Source organism: Lagenorhynchus albirostris, chromosome 5, assembly GCF_949774975.1.
Source record: "Lagenorhynchus albirostris chromosome 5, mLagAlb1.1, whole genome shotgun sequence".
NCBI lineage: Eukaryota > Metazoa > Chordata > Mammalia > Artiodactyla > Delphinidae > Lagenorhynchus > Lagenorhynchus albirostris.
In genome coordinates, this window is record NC_083099.1 from 15,184,314 (window position 1) to 15,210,630 (window position 26,317).

Below are 26,317 nucleotides of genomic sequence, written 5' to 3' on the forward strand. Positions count from 1 at the left end.
ATCTTAGAAATAGCATTATAAACGACATCTTGCACCATTTGGAAACCTCAAGCTAGCTAAAGCATTGCAGTCCACATAGCAATGAGCCAACTCTATTCATCACCTCAATTTATGTAATTTTTAAAAATTATTAAATAACTACTCTGTGCCAGACACTCTGAGAGATATTAGGAACACAAAGATGACTTAGGAAGTTACAGAAGATCCTTTTTTTTTTTATCATTGCATTTATCTTCTTGAACAAAAGAAAACAAGGATATCCAGGAGTTTATAATTTGAAAAGCAAAAGTGGTAAAGCTGTTATCCACAACTATTGTCCTCCACTCTCACTGAGGACTGGAGTCAGCTGTGTGGCTTTCTACACCACAAATCCCCACTTACTAAATTAGGCTCATCAAAATAGGAAGAGAGGAACACTTAAATGAGGATAAAAACTCTTCACGTATGTATGCAAAATTATGCTAAACTTATACCACAGCATAAACAAAAAAGTTACTTTTCTGTTCAAACAAATCTGTGTCAATGCAGCCTCATCCAATAGGAAACCATCTGTGTTCGGACACTACTGCTGTTAGCTCTTCAGTAATTCCTGCTTTCTCGAATATGCTCGCAAAGAAACTGGCAGCAGCTGAACCAACACTCTGTTTTCCAATTTCTCTCGCTCTTTGCCACACTGACAAGAAAGAAGATCTGAAGGCAGTCTATCTGTAGGATCTTGAATCACTATCAAAATCAAAGATTTGCAATTTTTCAAAAACAATTATGCCAGTGCTGAGTGCCAGGCTGATCTTGACTTTTTTATTTCTCTGTCCATCTCAACGTTCTTTTTATTTTCAGGGATGTGAGCTTAAAATCAGGTTGCATAAAGATGATCACTCTAAGACCCCTTCTCGTCCCTCTCCGTTTGCTTTATGCATGTGTCAGTGTGGTTTGTATAGGTTAATAATTGGTTTATTACAGTTTTGTACTCTTTACTGCCTTGCAGGATGCATTGGGGGAGAATTCTAAAAAACATTTAAGCAGAGCTGATAACTAGCAGTTAGCTCAGAATTTTGTTCCTAAATCCAGCCTTTTCTGATGTTCCAAGAACTTAGGTAACTGTTTCTGCATGATATACATTTTTGACTGTTTTATTTTTTTTTCCAACTTAAGGTTCCTCCTGACAAGAGAAATGGAACAGAAGAAATATACTGAAATAGCTGTTCTCCTATTATTCTTGCCTTTGAAAAAGATAGAGAAGAAACTGAAAATCTCTTGTGAAAACTTGTACTGGTGAGAGCTACAAGGCTAGAGGGGCTAGAGAAGTTTGCCAAGCTTTGCTTGTATATATGGATTGCTGGGTACCTATCTGAACAGAACAAACTTCCCAAAGCTTTTCAAACAGATTTTTCTCTACTAATGACCATCAATAAAATGGGATCTATCCCTTGACTGCTGAATATGGGTTTGGCCTGATAAACTCAAGCAAACTTTAGACTGTGTTGCTTCCCCAAAAGAAATCTCTTAGTTGTATGTAGTATTGTGTTACCAAATTATAGTTGACAGACAAAATTTCAACAAATCTAACCTTATAATTCAAATCAGGATAAGAAATCGCACAATTTACCACACAGAGAATTTGGAACAAAGAAGATAAAATTAGGATTTGAAAATCCTAACAACATTATGGCTCTTTTTTCTATTCTCATCCAATCTTCTGCACGAACATATTTTTCAAATAGTTGTAACTATAGTATGGCTATTACTTGGTGATCTGTTTTTGCTCAACAATGTAGCATAAGCTTTTTGTTTGTTTGTTTTACTTAATAGTGTCCAGAGTCATCATTTTTGCTGGCTGCATCAAATTCCATAAAACAGATGTGTATAATATAGGTAACTCTTTCAGAGAACATCTAGATTATTTCCAATATTCCCATATTACAAATAATGTTGCAAAGAGTATATTCATGACCACACTCTTTAAAAAAACCATTCTCTAAGGATAAATGTGCAGAAATGGCATTAGTGGGTCAACATATATAAGTACTTTTTACAGTTTGGTAAGTGGTTTTCAAACCTAGATGAAAATAATTCCATCTATTGATATTAGCTAAACACATAATGTGCTTCAATCAAAAAGAATGTTTGTAAGTATAAGTACTTATATGTACTATAAGTATTAAGGCAGTTGACCTATACACACTACTATATATAAAATAGATAATTAATAAGGACCTACTGTATAGCACAGGGAACTCTACTCAATACTCTGTAATGGCCTATATGGGAAAAGAATCTAAAAATGAGTGGATATATGTATACATATAACTGAGTCACTTTGCTGTACACCTGAAACTAACACAACACTGTAAATCAACTATACTCGATTAAAAAAAAAAAGTATTAAGGCAGGATTTGCTTTGGAAATCAGGTAAGTTTTGTAAACTTTCATACAAAATGGATAAGAGGTTGCTTTTACAGTAAAAACCGTCATTTCAATAAAAATATTCACTGAAAATTCCATTTCCAGAAAAACACCTTTGGCATATAAACTTTAAATAATCAAAAGAAAAAGCAATCAGAAAAACTTCCCAAGGAAATCTAAATTAATTCTTCATAAACCTTCTTTTGTTAATTAAATAGCAGTAGTAGGGTGGAAAGAGAATAGAGTTTGAAATCAGAAATTTTCGCTTCTATCTAGTGTTTATATTTACTAGCTCTGGAATCATGAATACTGAATAAGACAATATACAGATAGCTTAAAACACACTATACAAATCTGATTAAACAGTTGTTATTCGATCTCAATTTCTATAAACATGACAAACATATTTCAAAATGGTCAAAATAATAATAGGTTGTATAAGTAGTATTAAATTCATCATTACTCTGCAAGTTAAGGCTTGAGAGTCTAAGGAAATTAAGGTCAATGGATGAACTTATTCAAAACTAAACAGCCATTTGCATGTTCTTTAAGAGACATTCTATGTTTTGTGCTTAACATAGTTAGTCATCTTTAAAGACTAACATTCAAAGCAGGAAGAGAGGGCTAACTATAACAGGGAAGAGGGACTCTCAGGGTACTTTTTTTTTTTTTTTTTGCCGTACACGGGCCTCTCACTGTTGTGGCCTCTCCCGTTGCGGAGCACAGGCTCCGGACGCGCAGGCTCAGCGGCCATGGCTCACGGGCCCAGCCGCTCCGCGGCATGTGGGATCTTCCCTGACCGGGGCACGAACCTGTGTCCCCTGCATCGGCAGGCGGACTCTCAACCACTGCGCCACCAGGGAAGCCCATCTCAGGGTACTTTAATACTCTGGGAAGTCAATTTAAACCTAATGACCAATATTAAGGAGCTTATTCAAAGACACATACATACCCGTTGTTCAACAGTAAGCAACATGGACTTTATTAAGTTTGAGCTAACACAACACTTTAAAAAAGAAATACTGGATAATCAATTTTATCAAAGAACCCGAAGCATTACAGGTCATGAATATACAATCTAATACAAAGAAATTACCTGTGTTTTCAATTCAAAAAGAATTCAAATATCCACATCTTAAAATTCTGGTGATTAGGGGAAATGATCTTAGTTAATTGTTTGTAAAATTACATTCCCAAGATAAATATCTGATGATGCGATATCTAGTTTCAGTCTGTTATTTGATAATTGTACAGATTTGGTCTACCTGAACCTCATTTTTTAAAAACTGAAGAAAAAGACATCTACTTTAGCTACCTCAGAGAATTTCTGTTAAGATCAACTGGGAGTTTTCTTTGAAATCTAAAAGGTGGAACCTATCATTACCACCAGGCCAGTGAAGACAAGCATATTTCTATAGATGATATAGCTAAGAATTTGTCATTTGACCTTATGTAATTAAAAAAATCAAATCTGAATATACAGGAATGACCAACTAAATAAAACTTCCCATTAAATACACTGCCAGATTTTCATTTACTCATTTCTATGCATGACAGGACATCTGAAACAAGCTCATCAATATGCCAAATGTTCAGATCTATAGTTACCTTTATTACTCCTTCTAAATAACTGCAAAGACAGGGGCATTTTAGCTTTAATTTGTATGAAGAAATTGGTGGAAAAACAGCAAATATGAGTTGGCTGAGCCAGGATTAGCAATTCCCTTATTTTAAACAGTGTACAACTCTATCATCTCTAAAACAAAACTCAAACTAATCACAGACAGTAATAATCGACAGAGACTAGATGTTTTAAATGGGGGGTGTGACCACATTTTAGAGAGTCATTCTAAAGCCTTATTACAATTTAAAAAAATGTAGACTACATAGACCTGTGTGCATAAAACTCAATATTTCTTGGTACTTTTCTAAAGAAATTAAAATATCATACAAGCAATAGCCAAACACTCTCTACAAAAATACGGAAGTAAAATAATTCTATCAGTAAGCCTTTCTTATATTATTAAAAGCATTTGCTTTTCTAATCTTATTTTGAATTGCATCTTTTATATGCAATAGATCATGACAAATCCATTCAATGCCTATAATAATGTCATGTAGGAATGCCTTTCACTATCACTTGAATCCACATTTATCTTTAAATGCTCTTTTTTGTGTAGGCAGTAGGTATCATATGTTTTTATGTCTATATGAAAAAAGTCACTAGACTCTTCTGTGTCAGTAAGTAGTGGAAGCATTCAGTATCCAGTGGTCTGAATTAGAAATTCATGTCATGATTACCTCAGTAGAATAAAACTTTCGGCACATGAATACTTTATTTTAAAACAAACTTTAACTGAAAAGTATCAGAAGCCTAGTGGTTTGCTCTCCTTCCCTGGAATATGTCATATGTTTTTGTCATACAGACTATTGATATAAAAATGATGTAGTTCACAAAATGGCAATCTAATGTCTCCATCAGCATATGAAATATGTGGCCACTGGTTTGTCTTTTGTTTGGTTAATGCTGTTATGCAGTATAAATTACCCTAAAAATTATCACCAATTGCTTAAAATATTTCATAATGCTGTACATTGTGTTCTCAGCAATTTCACAAAATGTAGAATGCTAAATGCATTGGAGGAGGAAGATTTTTGTATACAAGTAACTGTACATGAGGTAAATGATGAAAATTAAGACTTAAATGACAGGTGCTGGCATCCCTGGAATAGGTATTTTATAGACCATTTGCATTTAGAATCACCTGGCAGATCTGTGCAAAGGATTTCAGAGACCCGCTAAAGACCCACTGAATCAGTCTGTGGGGATGAGGCCCTGCATTAAAATTTTTTTTTTTTAGTTTTTAATTTTTTTTTTTTTTTTTGGGCTGTGCTGTGTGGCTTGTGGGATCTTAGTTCCCTGACCAGGGACAGAACCCAGGCCCTGGGCAGTGAAAGCCCCAGTCCTAACCATTGGACCGCCAGGGAATTCCCAGGCCCTGCGTTTTTCACAACCGTCCCAAGTGATTCTAATCACATTAAAGCTTGAAAACCATTGCTCTAGGACTAGGGGCATGAACTAGATGCCACATTTTGTAGCTGGAATGTTCAAAATGTAAACATGTTCTCAAGAAGAATGCTAACACATGTTTAAAATGTGTCATATTTTATCTCTTCTGTTACATTACCCTAAGCTCTGAATAAGGGCATGTATCGTTCTGTGATTAATTAATTGATTAACTGGCTGACTGACGCATTTATTCCTTCACTGGCTAAGTTACTGGGCATCATTTATGAGCTTGGCACTATTCTGGTGGACCTTTGCTTGTTGTTAATAACACAGCTGATAACCTTATAAGGCTTCAAGATATGCCTTCCAACAGTTTTTACGTGTAAGATGTTCAACAGTTCTTCATTGGATATTGTTGAATAAACGAGAGTATAAATGCATTCATGGATCCTTCTTGCACCATAAAAAAATTATTGTGTGTCGTGAAAATAAGTCAAACAGTGATTTCCTTAATTACCAACTCTTTGTAATGAAGCAAAGATATGACTAAAAACCTCAGTCCTTTCCAGTACCTACAGATTTTTAACAATTTCTTAAAATAATCATTGAAAATGACCGCTACTTGAAAATTACACAAGGGCATCCCAAGGTCACAAAATGGAATTTTGAAAGCCTCATTTCAGTGACTGATATTCGGGAGACTTGCTCCTCTTTAGAGAAAACCATGAAGACTGAATTTTACAGCACAGAAAGTATGCAGCTACAAGGTCTTTTAAAAGATATCCAACAAAGAATGGACTATATGAATAGTGATAGAAAGCTTAGGGGTGTGTGCGTGTTATTTATGTGTTAAATACCTTTACAGTAGTTTGTGGCTGGCATTAAACACAGGAAAATGACCTAAATTTCACCTAGAATGTCCTAACTGGAGGTGATCTTAGAGATTGTCTGGTATATTCCCCTAATTTAATATGTGTGGAATATGAAGCTCGGAAAATATCAAAAACTTGACCTATGCTTACTCACCTAACTAGCAAAATCACCAGCACTAATCCTTGGATTCGATTCCTGTTTTTCAATTTAACATTTTTTGTAGTATCACACTGGGTGCTATAAATATAAATATGTGTTAGTTCCTCTAAACAGAACCAGAAGGCTGATAATCTACCATGTTTTTAACTTCTTCATTGTCTATTTTGTAGCCAAAGAGAGAAAGAAGTGGCAAGAAGAATTGGCCAATATTTTAACTGATTCAAAATCTGTTCACCTCAAAAGGAACTCAAAATTCTAAAATGTACTTGGGAGTTCCATGAGTTAAAAATAGAGTATAGATTTAAACCCCAAATAACTAAATGTGTAAATTAAGTGTGTGCACTTACTGCCATGTCTTTTAGACTCCAAGATGTAGTGCAATTAGCATGAGAGGAAATACCCTGAAGATAGGAGTGTCTAAAATCACAAGTGCTAGGAGAAAGGTGCCCCTTAGCTTCACATTGCAACATCCTAACAGGTTGTAACTGTGACATTGAGTCAGATCCTGTGCAGGAGAATAAGGAAGCTGCCCTACCATCAGGCATTTAGATAAGTGGAATTCAGGTTAAAAGGAAATGACAGTCATTGCAACAGTAGCCATTTGTTGTGACTATGGGAAAGGAAGACAGACAAAATACTCAAAGTAGCTTCTTGCAAAAGAAAAACAAAACAAAACAAAAAGACAGAAGTCTTCATTTTAACTAAACACCATACAAAATATAACCAATTACAGACTACCTAAAATTGTGGGAGGATTAGTTTAAAAGAGTTCTGACCACACAATCAGCCTTTTAAAGAGATTCTTTGACAGAGATTTAAATAGAGACGTTCTCAGCTTTAGGAATATTATCTATTAATAATTAATTCCATCAAGTTATCTCAGACTGCCTATTTGGTTCCCATTAAACAATCAACAATTACACATTATGAACCCAGGGTTTGCTTCAGAAAGGTCGGTGGGTGGGGGGGGGGGAGGAGGGATGATTCATACGTTGAGCACATCTAATAATTTTTAAATATTTAACATTTCTTAAATTTCCTCCCAGTTTATCTGCAAACAGCATTAGTTAATCAATGAGCAAGAACAATTGTGCAATGACGAACCACCCACAAGTCAAGGTGTTATCTCTAGCACACAGCAGAGTCCTTGGTGCATAGAGGGCGTGCAATTAAGTCTCAATATCCTTCCTGAGTTCTCCTTGTGGAACTCTCGTAATTAGTAGCTTTTCCCAAAACGTTCAATGAAAGGTAAAAAACAAGCCTAAAATAAACAAACGAATGAAAACTCTAAAGGGAACACACAAGCCAAAATTTACTGCCTCCTCTTTGTACTATCACCTGTATGGGAAGGGAGAGTAATATACTAGTGTTTAAAAATGTAGTTCTGAGTTCATTCCCCACCAGAACATCCTACCCACGTGACCCTGAATAAGTTACGTTACATCTCTCTCCATAAATTTATCACCCTGTTAAATGGAGTTAATGATAGTATCTTCCTCATAAGATTGTTTTGGGGATTAAATGTGTTGCATATGAAGGGGTAACGCTGTGATTGGTAGATAGTAAATATCCAATAAATATCAACTATTGTTATTACCGTCAAAAAGATGGTGGCAGTTATAACTATCTGAGATCCTTTGTAATGCGTGCAATGAAACTTAATAAACAAAAAATTGGTGCTTATTAAATAAATTCCTGCTAAACTGATTAGAGTCAATTATGTTCACACAATGGCCTTGTTTTTCCGCTTTCTCAGTAATTAAGACATGTAAACGTTCTCAGCACTAAGTACTGCCTCATGCTAACCAGGAAACAGAGGAAGAGCTCATTTGCTCTTTATATGGACACCAATGCTAGATTTGAGAGCTTCAATGTACAGTAATGTTGCCATTTTTCCCCTTCATCTAGAGTTTACCAAGTTCACTAATTTACAGCCATGCTAAAATTCTCAACAACCACTTCAACGTAAGATTTATATCTTTAATTTCTTTTCCATGTAGCAATAGCAAAGTATATACATCTGATCATCCTTGACTCTAAGACTGAGAGCATCACCCAATTTACAATTTAAAAACTTATAATCACATTTCACAAACAAGGCTGCCTTGCTATTCCGACCAAAATATTATGAGGCTTATGAGGAAACTTGCAACGATAAATTTCAAAACAGTTTGTAGAGAGTAACTGAATAACATCTTTATGAGGACCAGGTACCAGGGGATTGACAGAATTTGTTAATAGCAACAATAACAAGAAACATTTAGGAAGCTTCTGCTGTGTGCCAGACACTGACTAATTCTTTGAGGTAAATGCCATAGGTTTCCCCAATTTGAAGATGAGGAAACTGAGGCACAGTGAAGTAATAAGCCGTCTGATCCCAGAGTCCAAGTTCTTACCCATTATTCTACATGCGGATGCTGTGGCTTCTATAAATGTTACATTCATCAAGTATAGCATATCTATATTCTAGACAAACGCTCCAAACACTAAACCAAAATCTCTGCTTTGAATTGTTTTTAACCTTTATGGCCATGGAAGAAATAAACAAAGAGCACACTTTGAAATTTAGAATGGAACACAGAAAGACACCAGTGAATCACTCCTACCTCAAGTCTGTCTGTCCGCATTAATTTCTGTGCAGCAGCTGCAGCAGCTGCAGGTACAGGGACCCCAGGATTCCCTGTAACCAACATTGGTGCAGTCGGCAAGATCTCTGCTGGAACCAGGCTTGGGGAAACAGGTCCCAGGTAGGGATTAAAGGCTGCTGATGCATTGGTGGCTAAGCTTGGTGCAACTGAAAACATTGGCTGCAAAATAAAATACAAAGCAAAATTTAATCGGCAGGTCTTGGTTCAAAGTTGATATCCTGCATTATATATCTATCCTCCATCCATGTATCCATGCATTCATTCATAACCCATTCTCCCTTTGCTTCCTCCTTCCCTCCCTCCCTCTCTCCATTTAACTGTATGTTTATTTACTCTCATTTAGGATAAGAATGTTTCTTAAAACAAGCATTCATCAAATCAACGTTTTTCTAAAATAGAATGGGTAATTATCCATTAAATTTTCCACTGGGATTTTGAAGCTTGGGGTCTATAATACTTGCAATTTCTTTTTGAAAAATAGCTCAACCATTCAATACAGAAACTTCTTGTGGTTACCTAATCTCCACCTTTGTCCTGATTTAATCCTGGAAACTTGTCTAAGAAATACATTTCATAATTGCTATGTCAGATGTACTTAAAAGATCTGCTTACAACTGTTAATAGGTTGCAAGTGTCCTATTATCTAGAATAAATAAAGCAGAACTCACATGGACAGCAGAATTTCACAGTCAATGTAAACTGTGAATAAATCTTATGGGATACGTGAAAGGTGACGATGACACCATTTCTTTTGAGCATATAAGATAAAGTATTTGGCATATTTGTTGCAGGTTTTCCTGGGGAAATTATAAATCTCCCACCAGCCTATTACACCTTCGTGAGGCACTTAACAAATTCAGCTTACTAGGGAGAAACTATTCTGAAATGTGAAGTCTGAAAAAGAACACTTCTAAAGAAATGCATTATGATTGTTCAAGGAAATACATATAGTAGCACTGAATAAAATGCTACAAGATAGATTTTTTTTTTGCCAGGAATGCTTTCATGAATATATGAAAATAGTTTCTATTTGTTGATATGAAAATTTTCATATCAGGAAATACGTGTTTTTGAGTAAAATTAAATAATTTACCTGAAATCTATTTTAACAACGTGCTTTTCCAGTTTTCAGAAGCTAACCTAGCACAATTTTCCACCTTATTGGTGGTAAATTTTCAACTTCCTAATTCAATGGAGTTTTCATTCTTGATGTTTAATGCTGTGTGTGATAATGTTTGTTTCCAAAACACAAAAACAAATGGACAAAATGGATCCTGTTCATTAAGGTAATTTTAAACAATTTGTTATCTTTACCCTGTAGTAAGGAACAGAATCACAGAAATTTCTTTTAGAAAGAAAGGGACATGAGAATGTAGATAATTCTTCCCTCTGACAGCAATAAGAAGTTAGATGACCCCAGAGTTTATTTAGTATTCAAGAGAGTTTTGGTGTAAGGTTTTATGCAATCAAGATGTATATGTTACAAAAGTAATTCTTATAGCTCAGAAGAAATATCTTAAAAAAAATAAAATCTATCCTTTATCTAATTTGGCCCTGACTCATCCTGTATTTAGAAGAGTAAAACAGATTTCAAGTATACCTTTTTTCTTAGGGCAGTGGTTCTCAATTATGGGTGATTTTGCTTCGCAGGGGACATTCTGCAATATCAGGGGACATTTTTGGTTGTCACAGCTGGGGATACCAGCTGCATCTAGTGGGTCGAGGCTGCTAAGTGTCCTATAACACAGAACAGTCCCTCGTAACAAAGACTTATCCAGCCCCAAATGTCAATAGTGCTGGGGTTGAAAATGCCTATCCTAAAGGATACAGCCTTCTCGTGACTTCACAAATTGTTTTAGGACAAAATATTTGCAGCTAGCATATCCAGTCTTACTAAGAAGACCATGTAATACAGAGTATTTAATACATAATTTGATTCACTTGGGTGAATAAACAATATACCATGGATTCCATCGATATTTTCAAATTAAAATAATTATTGTTCCTAATGTGTTGGTTTGAATGCCATGGTTAGTTGCCCTGCCTGGTTCATGGCTCTTGATGAAGTTGCCTAAAGTAATACCTCCAGTCCCCAGTTCCATCCCTGCCCAAGGCAGCTACCCACGCACAATAGGAAACTATTGGGGGTTCCAGATATTAACAATCAATAACCTGTCAGAAACTGGGGCCCAGAGCAATCTCCATCTATCAACAGTTACTTATTCAAACAGCAGCTGATCTGTTACTGCTTCACTGACTACTGGTTGCCAAGGCAGCAGCAACACAAGAGTTGCCCTGTATAGTAAATACATGTTGAACTTGGATCTCTATTCAGAAATATTCAGGTTAAACTTACACTGTTACATACTGTCGGACACAATATGTGACATTTCAGCCAGAAAAACACCCTAATTTTTCTCTTATTTAAGAATTATAAGAAATTTAGCACAGAAGACTAAAAGACTAGTTTAGAATATGGAGAACAGAGCTGGTCAATGTTAATTCTTGCTATGAATTAATATGTATTTCCAGAGAGGGCATTTTAAATGTATACTTCAGAAAGTTATTGAGATGTTTGTGTCACTCTGCACAACCTACTATAATTATTTAGAAGCAGAGGTCCAACTGACAAACTGATGGAGGGAAGAAAAGCATTCTTATTTTAAGAAAATAAGATCAGTGCCCAGTAAAATTCAGCTTTGCTAAGTATCACCGAATAAAATAAATTTATAATCTGCAATGCATACAGTGTAGCAGTTGCATATTACAGATAAAAGAATACTTTTATGAGACAAAAATACTCATCTTATTAACTGGAAACAATTTTTCCACTAGATTGTTTCTACAGAGTCGTCACATGAATTAATTTTCTGACAATTCAGCAGAACAAATTCAAATCTGAAGAACTTTAGGGCACTGTCCCCAAGTAAAATCTGTAGCAGCTTCTAAAATTCTAAAACATCAACTATTCAACAAACATTATCTCAAACTGCTCCCTCTCCAGATAAAGAGTTATTTGCTAAACAGGCAGACAATCGATAATAATAGCTCTGTACTTTGAAACTGGATTCCAGTAGCTGCCCAAAAAACCCACTGAAGTGCAGCATTCCTTCATTTCTTTTGAATTTCTGTAAATTTGTTATATCCCTTTTTCAAAGAGCACCTTGCTAGAGGTAGGTCATTGCCAGCCCCATCAGAGTGCTCTAATCAGATTAGTGAAGCACGTGAACTGTGGTACTGCCAATTCTCTATTCCAAATGCCATCCGAAAGAGGATTCAGCAGAATCACAAAGACGGATATTAATACAATGGTATTATCAAGCAGTATCCTATTTTCTCCGAAGTAACCACAGGATAACATAGAACTATGTAATTGGTGTATTTGATACTGACTATATCCTTGTAATAATGATTTACAGATACCTTTGTTCCCAGAAGGCATAAGGAAGGTTGGTTTATGATTGCCTTTTTGCCAGTGACCATCCTAAGCAGAGAAAAACAAATTGCAATCTCACTAATGCTGGTGCATTTATGGGCTAACCACTTGTTTGTTTTAAATGAGACATTTGATTCCATTAAGGTAATCAGGCTTTATTATGAATGAAAATGTTATTCAATTTCACATTATGACCCTCGTTAACTGTGTGCCAACATGACTATTACAATAATTCTATTTATTGTGTGCCAGGCATTGTGCTAAGTGCTTTACCTATGTTATTATATTTAATCCTCATAATAGAGTATAAACTCCTTGGAGCAAACGAAAGCAAAAACTCCACTGCTTTTGTTACAAGGAGGAGGGGATACATGTTTAGTTCACTACTAAATTCCCAGAACTGAGAATGATGCCTGGCACACAGTAGGCCCTCAATAAATATACACTGAATACGTGAGTGAGTGAATGAATGAATGAGAGTGTGAATAAATTACAGCCTTGTCAGGTGGATATTATTAGTTTCATTTTGCAGATAAGGGAAAGGGCTCACAGAGATTATGTGCCCATGGTCACAAATGAGTGCATGGAAGACCTAGGAGTTAGACATTGGTGTGTTTAATTCCAGGTGGTTCTAAAACCAGTGGTTCTCAGTGCTGGCTGTCCAGCAGAATCACCTGGACGACTTGAAGCCCGGAACTCCCTGGCACTCTCTACTCATCAGAATCTCTAGGCAGCAGTAGTTTCTAAGGCTCCTGGGGAAATGCTATTCCATATACTATGTGGTCTTCTACTATTTAAATACAGAAATAGGTCCAGTTTTCAGGTTCTATGTGAGGTCTCTAAGTATTTGTGCCTCCTGTGGCTCTCTGCTTTTGAACATGGTTTTCCCTCCACGGTGAAGGTTGCTCCTGTCCAGCCCAACTGTTTAATTCCTAATTAGGCTTCAAAAATCAGGACTCTTTCTCAAAGTTTGCCCTGATCCACGCACACCTCCAACTATGAAGGCGCTTTTCCTACCCTCTGTTCCTACGTTAATTCTTCGTCACTGGAGTTCAGCATTGATCACCAGGTGTGTTTACTTAACCATCTCTTCTACTTGGGCTCTCAGAGTGCAGTCTCAGGCACTGTGCTTTGTCCATTTTGCACATCCTGCACTTGGCATCTACACAGGTCCTCTACAAACATTTGCTTAAAAATGTATTTATGGATTTGCTGTTTTTCTCTGCCACAGAAACTAACTAGCAAATATAGTAAATATTTTCTAGTATACATATTTGAACATTAAAAAAGATTTAGTGTTATTTCCTCTGAATCTCAAATTTTAATCATTAATTTCTTTAGTATGCTTATTTAAAATTTAATTTATTTTATCTCTGATTGTCACTTTTTTCATATTGAACTAAGTTTCATTAACATACTATTACCATGCTGTAATCTTGCAAATATCATAGGGATTCTAATTTATTTGAAAACACTGTGTGAAACAGTGTTTGTTTTGCATATAATGTTCGCCATTTTTAATAAAATAGAGGGCGTATATAAAACAAATAATATATACTCAGTATGTGCTGGGATTTACAGAACACAAATTTTAAGTCAGACTTTTCTAGATTTTACCTCTGTGTGTGTGTGTGGCGGGGGGTGGTGTGTTTGTGATGGTCAAACGTGTAAACAGGGAAAAATTAAGCTTTCTAAAAAAATTTACAGCACAAAATCAAGGTATATAAAACCATGTTTCTGGGTAAGCACAGCCCTGTACAAGAGCTATAAACAGTCTCTGTAAACAATTATTTTGAATATAAACATAGAGCCAAAAGCTAACGGGAATTATCAACAAATTTACATTACAGTGTCTTTTCTTCTAAGAAGGTAGCCCATGACTGGAATAAAATGAGAAATACTGTTTTAAACTCTGCTTCTAGACTGGCTTGCTGACTGGGCAAATCAAATGACCACTTACTTTATTCTTAATTTCACATTATACTTCAAGTGACTTTTAATGAAGTAATAAACATTTAAATAAAGAAGACTCACTTCTAGCCCTCCAAGAAGAAAGGTATCAACAAATATGGCCTGGTGCCTAAGATTCAGGGCCCATTCTCATGCTGCTTGAGGAAGTAGAGGTTCCTTGACAGAAGCAGGCAGTAAGATGGGCAGGATGGATGAAATAAGATTCAGAGTGACTGACCTGGAAACATTTTTACCAGAAACACTTGGGGATAAAGCAGCCTTATCTCAACCACTAGTTGGATAAACTGGAATGTAAAGCACTAAAAAACAATTTAAGAATTCTAGGTGTTCCTGGAAGTGTGACAAATGATGACTTCAAAGCTTTCAGGAACCAACTGCCCAAAAAATGCTTGGATATGAAGTGACAGCAAAGGCAAGGCGACAGGAGCAGCAAAGGAGCTCCTAAGACTTTAGCTAAATCCAGTAACTTCGAATTTCTCTATCCCTAGCCTACTTCAAGTTCACGAAATGCATAGGGAATTCGACATGAGTTTTGTACCTCGAAGTAGCTAGTGTGTGTACCTTCAGGGCAGCTGCCTTGGGAAATTATGGATGGCCAAGGCCAACCTTTGGGCACACAGGGAAAGGCATGGGAGGGCACTGCTAGGGGACCTCCAGAGCTCAGATACACTCTTCAAAACACTGCTTACGCAGACCTCTTCAAGGGCAACGCCGAGAACCTGGAATCAACAGGGTTTCTGAAAAACATCTTTCTGGGATGGACCAAAGAAATACACCAGATGCCTCTAAGTTGTGAGCCCCTAGATGCAGTGTATCGTTGGTTATTTAGTAATTTCTTGTTAGATTACCTTTGCATCAGATAGTGTATGGCAAAATAATAGTACTTTTTTCAGTACTACCTAGAAAAAAAATCCAGAAATTTTATTCTTTTAATTTGGATAATTAAATACTATAGGTCCTCTATTTATCTTCAAAGATCATACAATAAAGCAAAAAATGCTCTTTTGCATTTTTATTAGTGGTTTAGAAATGATAATAGAACTAACACCAATTACTTGATAATTTACTATGCTAAATTTTAGGAAGTAGACATATAAATTCAATTATTTATTTTCAACTACTTATTTTCTTATCTTATGAAACTAGAATAATTATAAGATTGGTAGGACCTTTCAAATAATATATCTTAAAGTTTTCACTATATGCTGAAGAAGGTCAGGGTTTTTAAATGAATCCACCAAAGACCCAGAGTTGGTTGGTGGCACGTCTCCATTTAGTGTTTCCACAGCATGGACGCCAGAACCTGAACGGCCTGGGTGAAAATCCTGGCCCTGCTAACTCACTAGCTATGTAACTTGGGCAAACTAGTTACTCTCTGAACCTCTGAGTCTTCATCTCTAAAGCTGGATAATATTCCCTACTTTTATAGGACGGTTGTGAGGATTTATGACATAAAATGTGCTGAGTGCCTTCAATGCCCTCAGAGTACTGTAATTACCCCCCAAATGTTATGTTCTTTTTCAGATTCCTGGCTTGGTACATTTCATTACAACATAATCAAGTCCATGAAAACAAGAAATTCGCCTATAAATCCCTGCATTTCCCAGACCAGCCCAGTGTTATGTTCTGGAGATCTTAAATTTATAGACCCGGTCTCTCAAAATTTATGAGAAGATGAGAACCCAAACTGGGCGGCATGATAGCTATTTCCTGGTCCCAACAGTACCCTCATCAAGTCCCTGGCTGCCTCTGCTAACAGTCTACTAATAGGTATCCACCTGTACTCCCCATTCGATGCTGCAGTCTATAATTGGGCTTGTGCTCTGGTTCCAGTTATAATTCCTTTGGACTCTGGCACGGGTAAACTACCCTGAACCTCTGCCTGTTCGGGAAACTCTTTGCTTCATTCTTTCTTTCACTTATCAAGCAATTTTTAAAATCTCTGCTACATGCCAGGCATAATGCTAGATGCTTCTGAATTTGATTAGACCTCACTAGCCTCTTCCCCTCTTCATGTTTCCTCCAGTTATGGTCTGGGGGCCAAACTGGCTGGTCCTAGAGAACTAAGATGCTTTACTTACTTGACTAAAAGTCCAGTCACTGCTCAGATATTCCTGATACTGCTGAGGTTATGAATCTGCTCACAGTATTATCTCCTTTGCTATCACTACTACCTGGGTTGGATCCAAGTTTATACCACGTCTTCAAACACCACCATCTATTCTAGTGGCCATCCTCCTCTGAGTGGCAACCCTTTTCCATATTAGTCACCTGGCTGTGTTATAATCCCTCTCTGTAGGCCCAGCACTAAAGTTCCAGTAAACAGCTGGTTATGACCATCTCGTTTATTTCTGAATTTATATTCTGATATGAATATACATTTCCATATCATTATCCTCATCAAAACAGGGCTGACTACAAAAAGGATCGAAAAGTCTCAGGTGGGGTTTTGAAGGCAAATTTCCTGGATTAAAGCCTTCTCTACAGTCATTAAAACCCTAAATGCTTTAAAATTGAATAATTAAAATGACTTCTATACTCAGTACAAAAACGTCACTCTGAATGGAGTCTACTTTTAGACTATGATCTCAGGATGCCTTTAGCAGAAGGGTAATTCCACATTCAAATCTAGACATATCAGGGAAAATTAACATAAAGCCTGAATGGGCTCACAACTAATAAAAATAAATGCTCCGTCTAAGCAGAGGATTTTCCAACAATAACACCAGAAAATGAGGTAATTTTTCTGATGGTTTCAGAAATCTGTGACTTGTTGATTTTTTTTTAAACAACACATATTTGTTACTAGCATTTCAAACACATGAGCATAAATGGTGTTTAGAGTTTGTCCCAGGATTACACATACGATGACCCTGAAATGGCCTTGAGAGTAAAACTCAAGGACTAACTGAGGAGATGGGCCAAGACTTCACAGTGAGGAACTCACTGTCATGACCTGTTCTCTGCCATCTGGGAACCACACTTGCTGATCTCAGAGGTTCTCCCAGTCACCCAGAGGGTAGAGTCTGCCGGTCAGCACGCTTTAAATGTTTAAGTGGAACAAAGTGTCTCACATCAAGGAGAGATATTATATTGACTATCGTAGTAGCCGCCCCAAGGATTTATCAGATCTTTGAAACCATATGTGAGAGTCGAGTGTAAAAGAGAACTCTTGTCCTATATTTTACGCTAGAGACAATGATTAAACTTTTTTTTAAACCAAATGGAAATCTTCATGCTATCCCAACACAGACATGTGAAATTAACAGGTGTCACAGAAATAAATTTAAGATATCATATTTTTAACTGAGTCCCCAATAATGGAAAAAATATATCAAGTTAAAACAGACAGAATTATAATATTCTCTCACCTCAACTGTATAGTATTGATAATTGGTATCACTGCCGATTGGATTTGGAGATCCCTCCCACCTCGAAATGCAATCCCCCCCTCTTTTTTGGAATGATTGGTTCATTAAGTTCTAAGAGAGAATAATAATTACATTGAGTTCAGGGGTTAAAATGTATCAGGAAAAAAATTAGTTAGCATACATGCTACAGTTAGCTATCAGAAAAATGTGGGTCTTCACGTTTCCATGACCCCATAATATTGCATATAAGTCAGTGACAGGAATATTCCGATCATTGCAAATTTCAACATGCATTTAAATACAGAATTACTATATCACAATTAACATCAGAACATTTTTTGTAACCTAAAATTAGTTACGATATTAATCTCTCACATTTTTGTGGATAAATGTGAGTAAAGGTTATTAAAGTCATTTGTCACATACACCCTCCTCCCAAATCCAAACAAACAAACAAACAAATAAATAAATAAATATGCTCAGAATCAAAGGTTACGTACATACATGGCTCAGTAAACATTAAATCCATATGACCACCTACAGTTTATAAAATTTTGCTCTTTTCTTAAAAGCTCGTGGAGTTTCTGCCTCTCCTGATTAGGTCTCCTTTGATGAGACTTCGAGGTCCGTGATATGGATTCGTCACTGTCAGAATTTTCCTAGCATTTGTAACTATAAACTAGTTTCAATTTAAGTTTAAAAGAATAACGAAGGCTCCTTTTCAAGAAAGAGAACTGTATAGATTCTCTTTAAGGAGAGAGGAAAGGGAAACATTTTCTCAACATTAAAGATGATATACACCAATTTTTAAAATGACTATTACTGCTAAAGGTAGCCTGAAAATGCACCTTGACTATACTGATGAGTTTAACGACCATTTAAAAAAAGACCATTTAACGTCTGCAAGTCACAGGATTTAATTTGAAGGGAGTTTTGAGGGACAAACATGCTGTAATGTAAATTTCCACATGATTTAGCCAGAAGATGAGTAACTTTACGGTGTGAAAATTGTTTCCAGGGTTTGACTGCTAGTTTGGCTAGAAAATGCTAGGTAACTGATACTGTTACCTATGTTCAGTTGATCTAGTGCAATCACCACTTTAACACTGAAAGTGAGCACTCAGAATGACAAACTTCAGGAACGAGAACTGAGGACACGCTTACCACGGGTTGCAATGGGGCACCGGGCATCATGGCGTTGGCTAGTTGCATTTGCTGGGCCAACATGGCCATGTTCTTCTGCTGAATCAAGTTATTGCGCCCATTTATCTCCAATTGCGTTTTTAAGTGGGGGGGTGGGTGAAGATATTTGCAGTTCTCCCTGGAGCAACGACCCTAAGAAACAAAAGCAGAAAGTATCACCTTAAAAAAATAATAAAATCCACAAATCTTAAGAAAATCATAATGACGCAAACCCGTCACTTGAATCTACTGTGGGTCTTTCACACAATGAAAAAAGTCCAAATCACTTTATTATACATTTCGAGTAAATGATGAATTCACTCTAGTGTATTATCAAAATGAGATATTAAGACATGTGAAAAAAGTTTCAAGCTTAAAGAAGCTCCTGTATTTTAATATTAGCACTAATATTTCTAGTTCCAAGTTCAAAAATCTACAAACTGCCAGGGGAATATTAAAACACAGAATTATCAAATAAAATGTTAGGCTCCTTCCATAACATCTTCTGGTTAACTTTAATGAACCCAAAAGAATGATGAAGTTTTACCATCTATTTTTACTTGTACTGAGTCGTAAGGGAATGAAATTAGAGGACTCAAGGCACACTGTTATCTTCAGTAAAACACCTTTACATGTATCTCACAAGAAGTAACATTAAAATTACTACTAAGCGTTATAAGCCAATATATTAAGAAATGTACAGATGAAAAGAAGAAGATTTCCACACATTCCTCACTGTGTATAGAGATTAGTAAGTATAGTGAAATATTGGTGAAAAATGTAGCCTTTAACCTTCCAGTGGTAAATCTAGTCTACATCACCCAAGAATTATACAACAATAGAAACAGACATATTTACCCTCCAAAAAACTTAGAGTATAAAATGGAGAAAAAAAATAAGTTACTATAAAACAAGAAATGTGAATATACCTTTCTTTTGGGATGATTCTTCTCATCAAAATATATTTATTAAAGTCTGTATTATGCAATATTGTCAGGGATTGACCCATATTATTATTGACCCATATTATTATTGTCAAATCATATTGATAGTAACTTATCTCATGAATTACCACCTTGACAACTTCTTTCACCAATAAATCTAATTAGAGCTGTTTGTGAGGGTAAAAGAAAGATTTAATTGAAGCCATCAACCACCTTCTTGAGCTTTCTTTGATTTTTCTAAGAAAAATCTATTTACCATAATTTGACCTTGTACTGCAAATGGACGCAGAAAACTTATGTTTATATTTGTGAGAAAATCTGTCACAATTCTAACTTGAATGATTTATTTCTGGCTCGTTTTGATTAAGCTTTTTAGGAATAAGTTCATAAGTTTATATCACAGGATACTGCCTTTTATTTTAACAAGCTTTATGTAATAAAGCTTTACTAATAATATTTTAAGTCAGGAGGCAGTAGAGAACAGTGGTCAATAGCAAGGATCTTACAGGCCTCAGGACCTGGGGTAGAGGCCTAGCTCTCTCACTCATCAGCTGCATGAATTGCATAAAAAACTAACTTCTTTAAGCCTCAGGGTTTTCATTCATTTCAAAATTGCTATATAACCTACAAAAGAATAAGTTTATTTTTAAGATTAAAGAAGATAATGTCTATGTCACACCCTCGGTACTGCCTGGCACTCTCCAAGGAGCAGAGGAAGGTCAGAAGCTGCTATTACCACCACTCCCAGAGCATTTTAAATTGTATACACAGTAAGAGAAAAACAAAATATTGGCATGAAGGTAACTTTTATAATATTTATTAGCTATGGCTATTGATAAATTCACAAGTAAAGTAACATTTACATATCTATGACCTATTCCATCTGAAATCATCATGCTTGTCATCTGTTGAGATCGTGATTATATTAGCGTAAAAGCATCTGGATGCAAAACAACTTTCATAAAAACAACACTTCGAGTCACAAGATAAACCACAGGGGATGACTGGCCAACATAAATAACTCATGGATGACACATGGTCTGATTTCAGGGATATCCAGTTGGGGTCTTTTAAAGAAAACCTGCTTTTTCAGTACAAAGAACAACTTGTCTCTAAGAGAAATTCTGCTTCTCAGTATCTCCACATCACATTTCTTACTAAGATTGGATTTATTTAAGTGCAGATAAGCAGGGTTATATCCACTCTGAAGATTCAGTTACTGTCCATTGACTCAGATCAGTTTCTAGAGTTCCATAAATAACACAGAGACAGCCCTGGGCCCTGAACCCTGCTTTGTCAACACTAACACTGGTCTTCCTCGCACTTCATTCTAGTGCCTCCCTTGAACATAAACCACCAGGGCTCTCCTGCCTAGGAATACAGCCTGGATTGAAATAACGAAGGAGAGAAACCACGTGCAAACCACCATATATTCTGCATCCCCGCATCTCAAAACTTTTCATAGAAACTCGGACCTTGGGTTTTCGTTTTGTCTTTACTACATCTACTCAGGAAAAATGCCATTCTGCTACACTTCCTACATAGGCCACATTTCCATGCTTAGCTTGATCTGACTGGATTGCAGCCTCACTTTCAAAAAGCTATGTTGCTAAGAATCATCAACTGAGGACATTTTGTGGCAAAGTACACAGACTACCAAGCCTCCTCCACAGAGTTTGTGGCAATAGGTCTGGGGCCCAGGGATCTACATTTAACGGTATTCCAGGTTATTCTGATATAGCAGAAAACACTACAGAACACAATTATGCAAAGCCACGTGAATTTTTCATTGACACGTATGGAAAAAATAACTGAGTAGCCTCCGCAATTGATATTAGATAAACTTAGCTTCTTAGGAAGGTCAAAACGTGTTTAATGCTTACTATGCTGCTGAATAGTTGTGGTTTGACAAATAAAAAGGTCAAAAGCAAGTTAGAATAAACATCCTCTTCCAGAGAATTGCCTAAGCTCTGAGGAAAACCACCAGTAGCAACCCTTCTAGAGAGTTCAGGTAAATACGACATTGGTACCTCTCCACATTCATCCATCTCTTGAGTTCCCAGCACTGTACCTCAATAAGCATTTGCAGAATGAATGAATGAACACTTCTTACTAAATGCTTAAAGATGAATTCTACTGTAAATCCAGTCTGGAGACAATGAAGATAACAGAATAAAAACTAGATCTAATACCAAGTTTGGACTCTGAGTTGTACTAACCTAAGGATGCTTTTATTCAGAGGCCAGAAATTTGAACACAGAATTAAATAAAGCCTGCCACAATAAAAGGAGAAAAAGTAACATGAGGCCTGCAAGTTTCACTAGGGAGGAAGATTTGTGTAGGGATTCAATGTACTTGGCATTTTAAAATCTATACAGTGACAATACATTCTAAAAAATCTAAAAACAGAAATTCAATCAGTATCTTGTACTCACATATGCAGATTTTTGTATAGGAGCTACTACTCTACATCATCAGAGATTTCACCCCAAGATACAATAAACTGGGTTGCTAGGATTAATGCAAAAACATGAAGAAGTTTCTATTCAGTTTTGATTGCTACATGCAGTTCCCCTTATTGCCATATAATCGTACATCTGACCAAACACAGCTTGGTTCAAACAACAGCTTTGTTACTTACTTGCCGTGTGACCTTATGGAAGTTAGTTAACTTCTCAGAGTGACCATAGCTTTCCTGTAAATAGTAACAATACCATTGACCTCACGGGTGATGTATGAGGATTGAGCGAGATAGTGGGCCAGCCTCATACATGGCTCCTGGTATAACAGCCTGGCAATAAATATTAATAATTTCTCTCTCTTTCCGTAAGTTCTCAAGCTAATAACAAGCAGCAGTTGCTTAACCTAGGACCCTATCTGTTAACGGTACTAAAAATAATACAAGTAGCAAAACTCAGTGACAGTACATGTCAACCATCAATAACATAAGCTTTCCCCTTAATCATCATTTTCTATTTGCGACATCCACTAAGGGAAAATGCCCTTCGAATACATTTCTCACAATGTTATGCTTCTGCGGTTTACTTCTGTTGATCGCACCTGAATCTTATTTTCAGTGAGCTGGCCAGCTGACTAGCAGGCCACACTATACTGCCTATACCACAAATATCTTAGACTCCATTCAAGGAGGCCTTTTATAAGTTAACACAACACAGATTCCAAAGACATCATTGTAATGCATATACTGTATATTTTAAGGAAACGGAGGAAGTTCAATAAAATATTGATCCAGAATGAGTCCATTTTTCTCTAATAATTTTTCTACCATCTTTAAATATAAGTAACCTGCCCAGAAAAGTAAAAAATGTCCCCTTGTAGACCATTTGAGGCTAATGAGAGATTAAGTCATCAAATCCTCAATTTCTGAGGTTACAAACTGTTAAGTTGTGAATTGAAGGATTTTCTCATTAGCCTTTGAAATTGGTACAAAGCATGTGATTCTAACAAGGGAAGATGTACATTTAGATTAGTTGAGTCTCAAAATAAATGCCTGATTAATTTTTAAATATTATAGTGTAATTAAGTGTACTTTAAAGTGATTACACACATAGTACAAGCATATATAATATATATCTAAAATGATATGTATGTGATGTATATAGTGAAGTATAAATTGTAGAATAAAGATAAAAACTGAATGAAACTAGAGATGGCAATTTAGACACATAAGAAACTATTTCTCTGCTATTTCTAATATTTATTTAAGAACTAGCTAGCAATCAAAAATAAAACATCTTACTTAGAAGTTGGCCAAACTTAGTAAGACAAAAAAAAAATCAACATTATATTTGAAAACTGGAAACACTAATTTCCCATTTTTAATTACACTTCTTCCATCTAAAATAAAAGGACTATAGTGACCTATGAGGTCAGAATGTAAAAAGTCACCTTATTAAGTTGCCAATGGTAACTATGTGGTAGGATGAAAATTACTGAGTCACATTTGCATAGACTCTGAAAAGAAAGGGGCAATAAAAAAATTATAGGGGTACCAGCTAATACGCATATGTCTTTTCCAACTTTCATTGGAAGTACTGGTTTTCTGGTAGACTGTTCAAACTGCAACCATTTATTTCAATTGTTAAAACTAATATTTCCTATGGAACAGCTGATATATGCAAATGTTTTGAAGCACTTTCTGAAGATATTCACTGCTCAGATATTGGCCAGAAGCTCTGGCAAAGGAAGCTGGGAGCTTCCTGTTGAAAATTGCTACTGGATTGGTTGGTTTTGGGGGTTTTTTCCTGCTAAGATAATACAACTATCTCAGAAAAATTTTGCCAAAGGGGGAAAGAAACCCTTTGCAGTCAAGAAATAGTTTCACGCTTTTCCAAAATGATTTTTTTTATGGTTCTGCCATGCTTGCAAATGATCAATTCTAAGGCAAGGGTGAGTAAATTTACATATATATTTATTTGAAAAGTATAAGTACCTAGTGGTAGGAAATGTACGGCAGTTTAAAAGGTGATTAAGAAAAAATTATATTTTATACACACACAAATATGCACACACATGCATATATGCTCAAATGTTTTGTTTTCATTTAGGGAATGATATAAGTTTAATTAGCTCTAGGAATTACAGCTTATTGGCTTTTGCAAATATTGAAAACAAATTAATTGCATCTAACACACAGGATATTGTAGCTCTTAAATGTATATATCTCCTTATGATTCACTTGTTTCCATAAAGGACTTGTGTCAGCTTAAATTATTTTATTATATTTATTTATTTTAAACATTTTATTTATTTTTTGGATGCTTTGGGTCTTCGTTGCTACACGTGGGCTTTCTCTAGTTGCGGCGAGCAGGGGCTACTCTTTGTTGCGGTGTGCAGGCTTCTCACTGCGGTGGCTTCTCTTGTTGTGGAGCTCGGGCTCTAGGCACGTGGGCTCAGTAGTTGTGGTGCACGGGCTTAGTTGCTCCACGGCATGTGGGATCTTCCCGGACCAGGGATCGAACCCGCGTCCCCTGTACCGGCGGGGTGATTCTTAACCACTGCGCCACCAGGGAAGCCCCTTGTCAGCTTAAAGAACATACACATCCTAAAAAGAAGTTCAAGGTTTCTCAACCTCAGCACTATTGACACTTGGGTGGCTATCTTGCCATTGCCATTTCGGTGGCCTAGTCTCTGTCGTGGGGCCGTTCTTGGCCTTGGAGGGTGTTTAGCAGCAGGCCTGGTCTGCTAGATGCAGACAGCACTCCTGCAGTCCGTGATGACGGTCAAAATTATTTCTTGATATTGCCAAAACATCCCTGGGGGTCAGGGGCAGGCAAAACCATCTCCAGCTGAGAGTTATCCACTGCTTTATACCTAATGGACTTTAATGAAGGCCGTATTAGTCTGCTCAGGCTGCCATAACAAAATACCATAGACTGGGTGGTTTCAACAACATAAACGTATTTTCTCACGGTTCTGGAAGTTAGAAGTCCAAGAATAAGGTTCTGGACAATTTGGTTTCCAGTAAGAGCTCTCTTCTTGGCTTGCAGACAATCCCCTTATTATTTCCTCACATAGCCTTTCCTTGGTGCATGCACGCAGAGAGCTCGCTCGCTTGCTGGTGCCTCTTATAAAGACACCAATTCTGTCAGATCAGGACCCCACATCCAGGACCCTAACCTTAACTACTTTAACGTTCATTATTTCCTTAGAGGCCCCATCTCCAAATATAGCCACACTGAAGACAGGATTTCAACATACACATTTTATGGGGACACAAACAGTCAGTAAAAGGGGCACACATAATTTAAAACCTGCTAACCTGAAGTTTTTTGTAAGTAGCTTTAAATATTTTCATTCTTACATTTAAATGGTATGATCCTTTATTCTGGGAATTTCCTCAAACATAAGATAATGGATTTGTACTATAAAACCTGGCTCTAAAGGAGTGGGTGGTTGACCAGTTATTCCTTCCAATTTTGCAAAATTCTAATAGCTGCAGCTTCCAAAAACTTTCAAAGTAGGAATATGTGAAGTTCAGTAGTTGTTTGTTTTGGTTTTAAATAAAATTATTTTATTTAAAATAAAAACAAAGACTGTGGTATATCAAAGGCTAAATAATTAAATTCCAAAATCATATCAATAGCTCCATTCACTTGTTAACTAGAATACTGAAGAAACTGACTTTTTTAAGGGCAAGCAACATTTTCTTGATTTCCCAGAAAGTCTTTTCAGGAAAACTAAAAGTTAGACATGTACCCCCTCCTTTGAAAAAGAAGCTATTGAGAAAGATAAATTAAGTAGCCAGAGAACCCAGAAAAATAAAGCTTTCTGACTGCCAAAATAAAGATTTCTGACT

The 26,317-nt window shown here is 36.3% G+C and overlaps 1 protein-coding gene across 14 annotated transcripts in view; it reads right to left on the bottom strand.

Annotated features, from left to right (window-relative positions):
* Positions 1–26,317, bottom strand: part of MBNL1 (muscleblind like splicing regulator 1) — a 176,422-nt gene that overhangs the window by 21,630 nt on the left and 128,475 nt on the right. For 10 of the 14 annotated variants that reach the window (XR_009540626.1, XM_060149602.1, XM_060149606.1 and 7 more), the window contains 3 exons: positions 19,037–19,207; positions 17,873–17,983; positions 9,053–9,253 (listed from right to left, as the gene is read on the bottom strand). Coding sequence is in view for 13 of the 14 variants with exons in the window: in XM_060149602.1 (XP_060005585.1) it covers positions 9,053–9,253; positions 17,873–17,983; positions 19,037–19,207 (483 nt within the window). In the remaining variant the exon portion in view is untranslated. The remainder of the gene's footprint in view (positions 1–9,052; positions 9,254–17,872; positions 17,984–19,036; positions 19,208–26,317) is intronic. The other 4 variants (XM_060149601.1, XM_060149599.1, XM_060149605.1 and 1 more) reach the window with 1 other exon arrangement.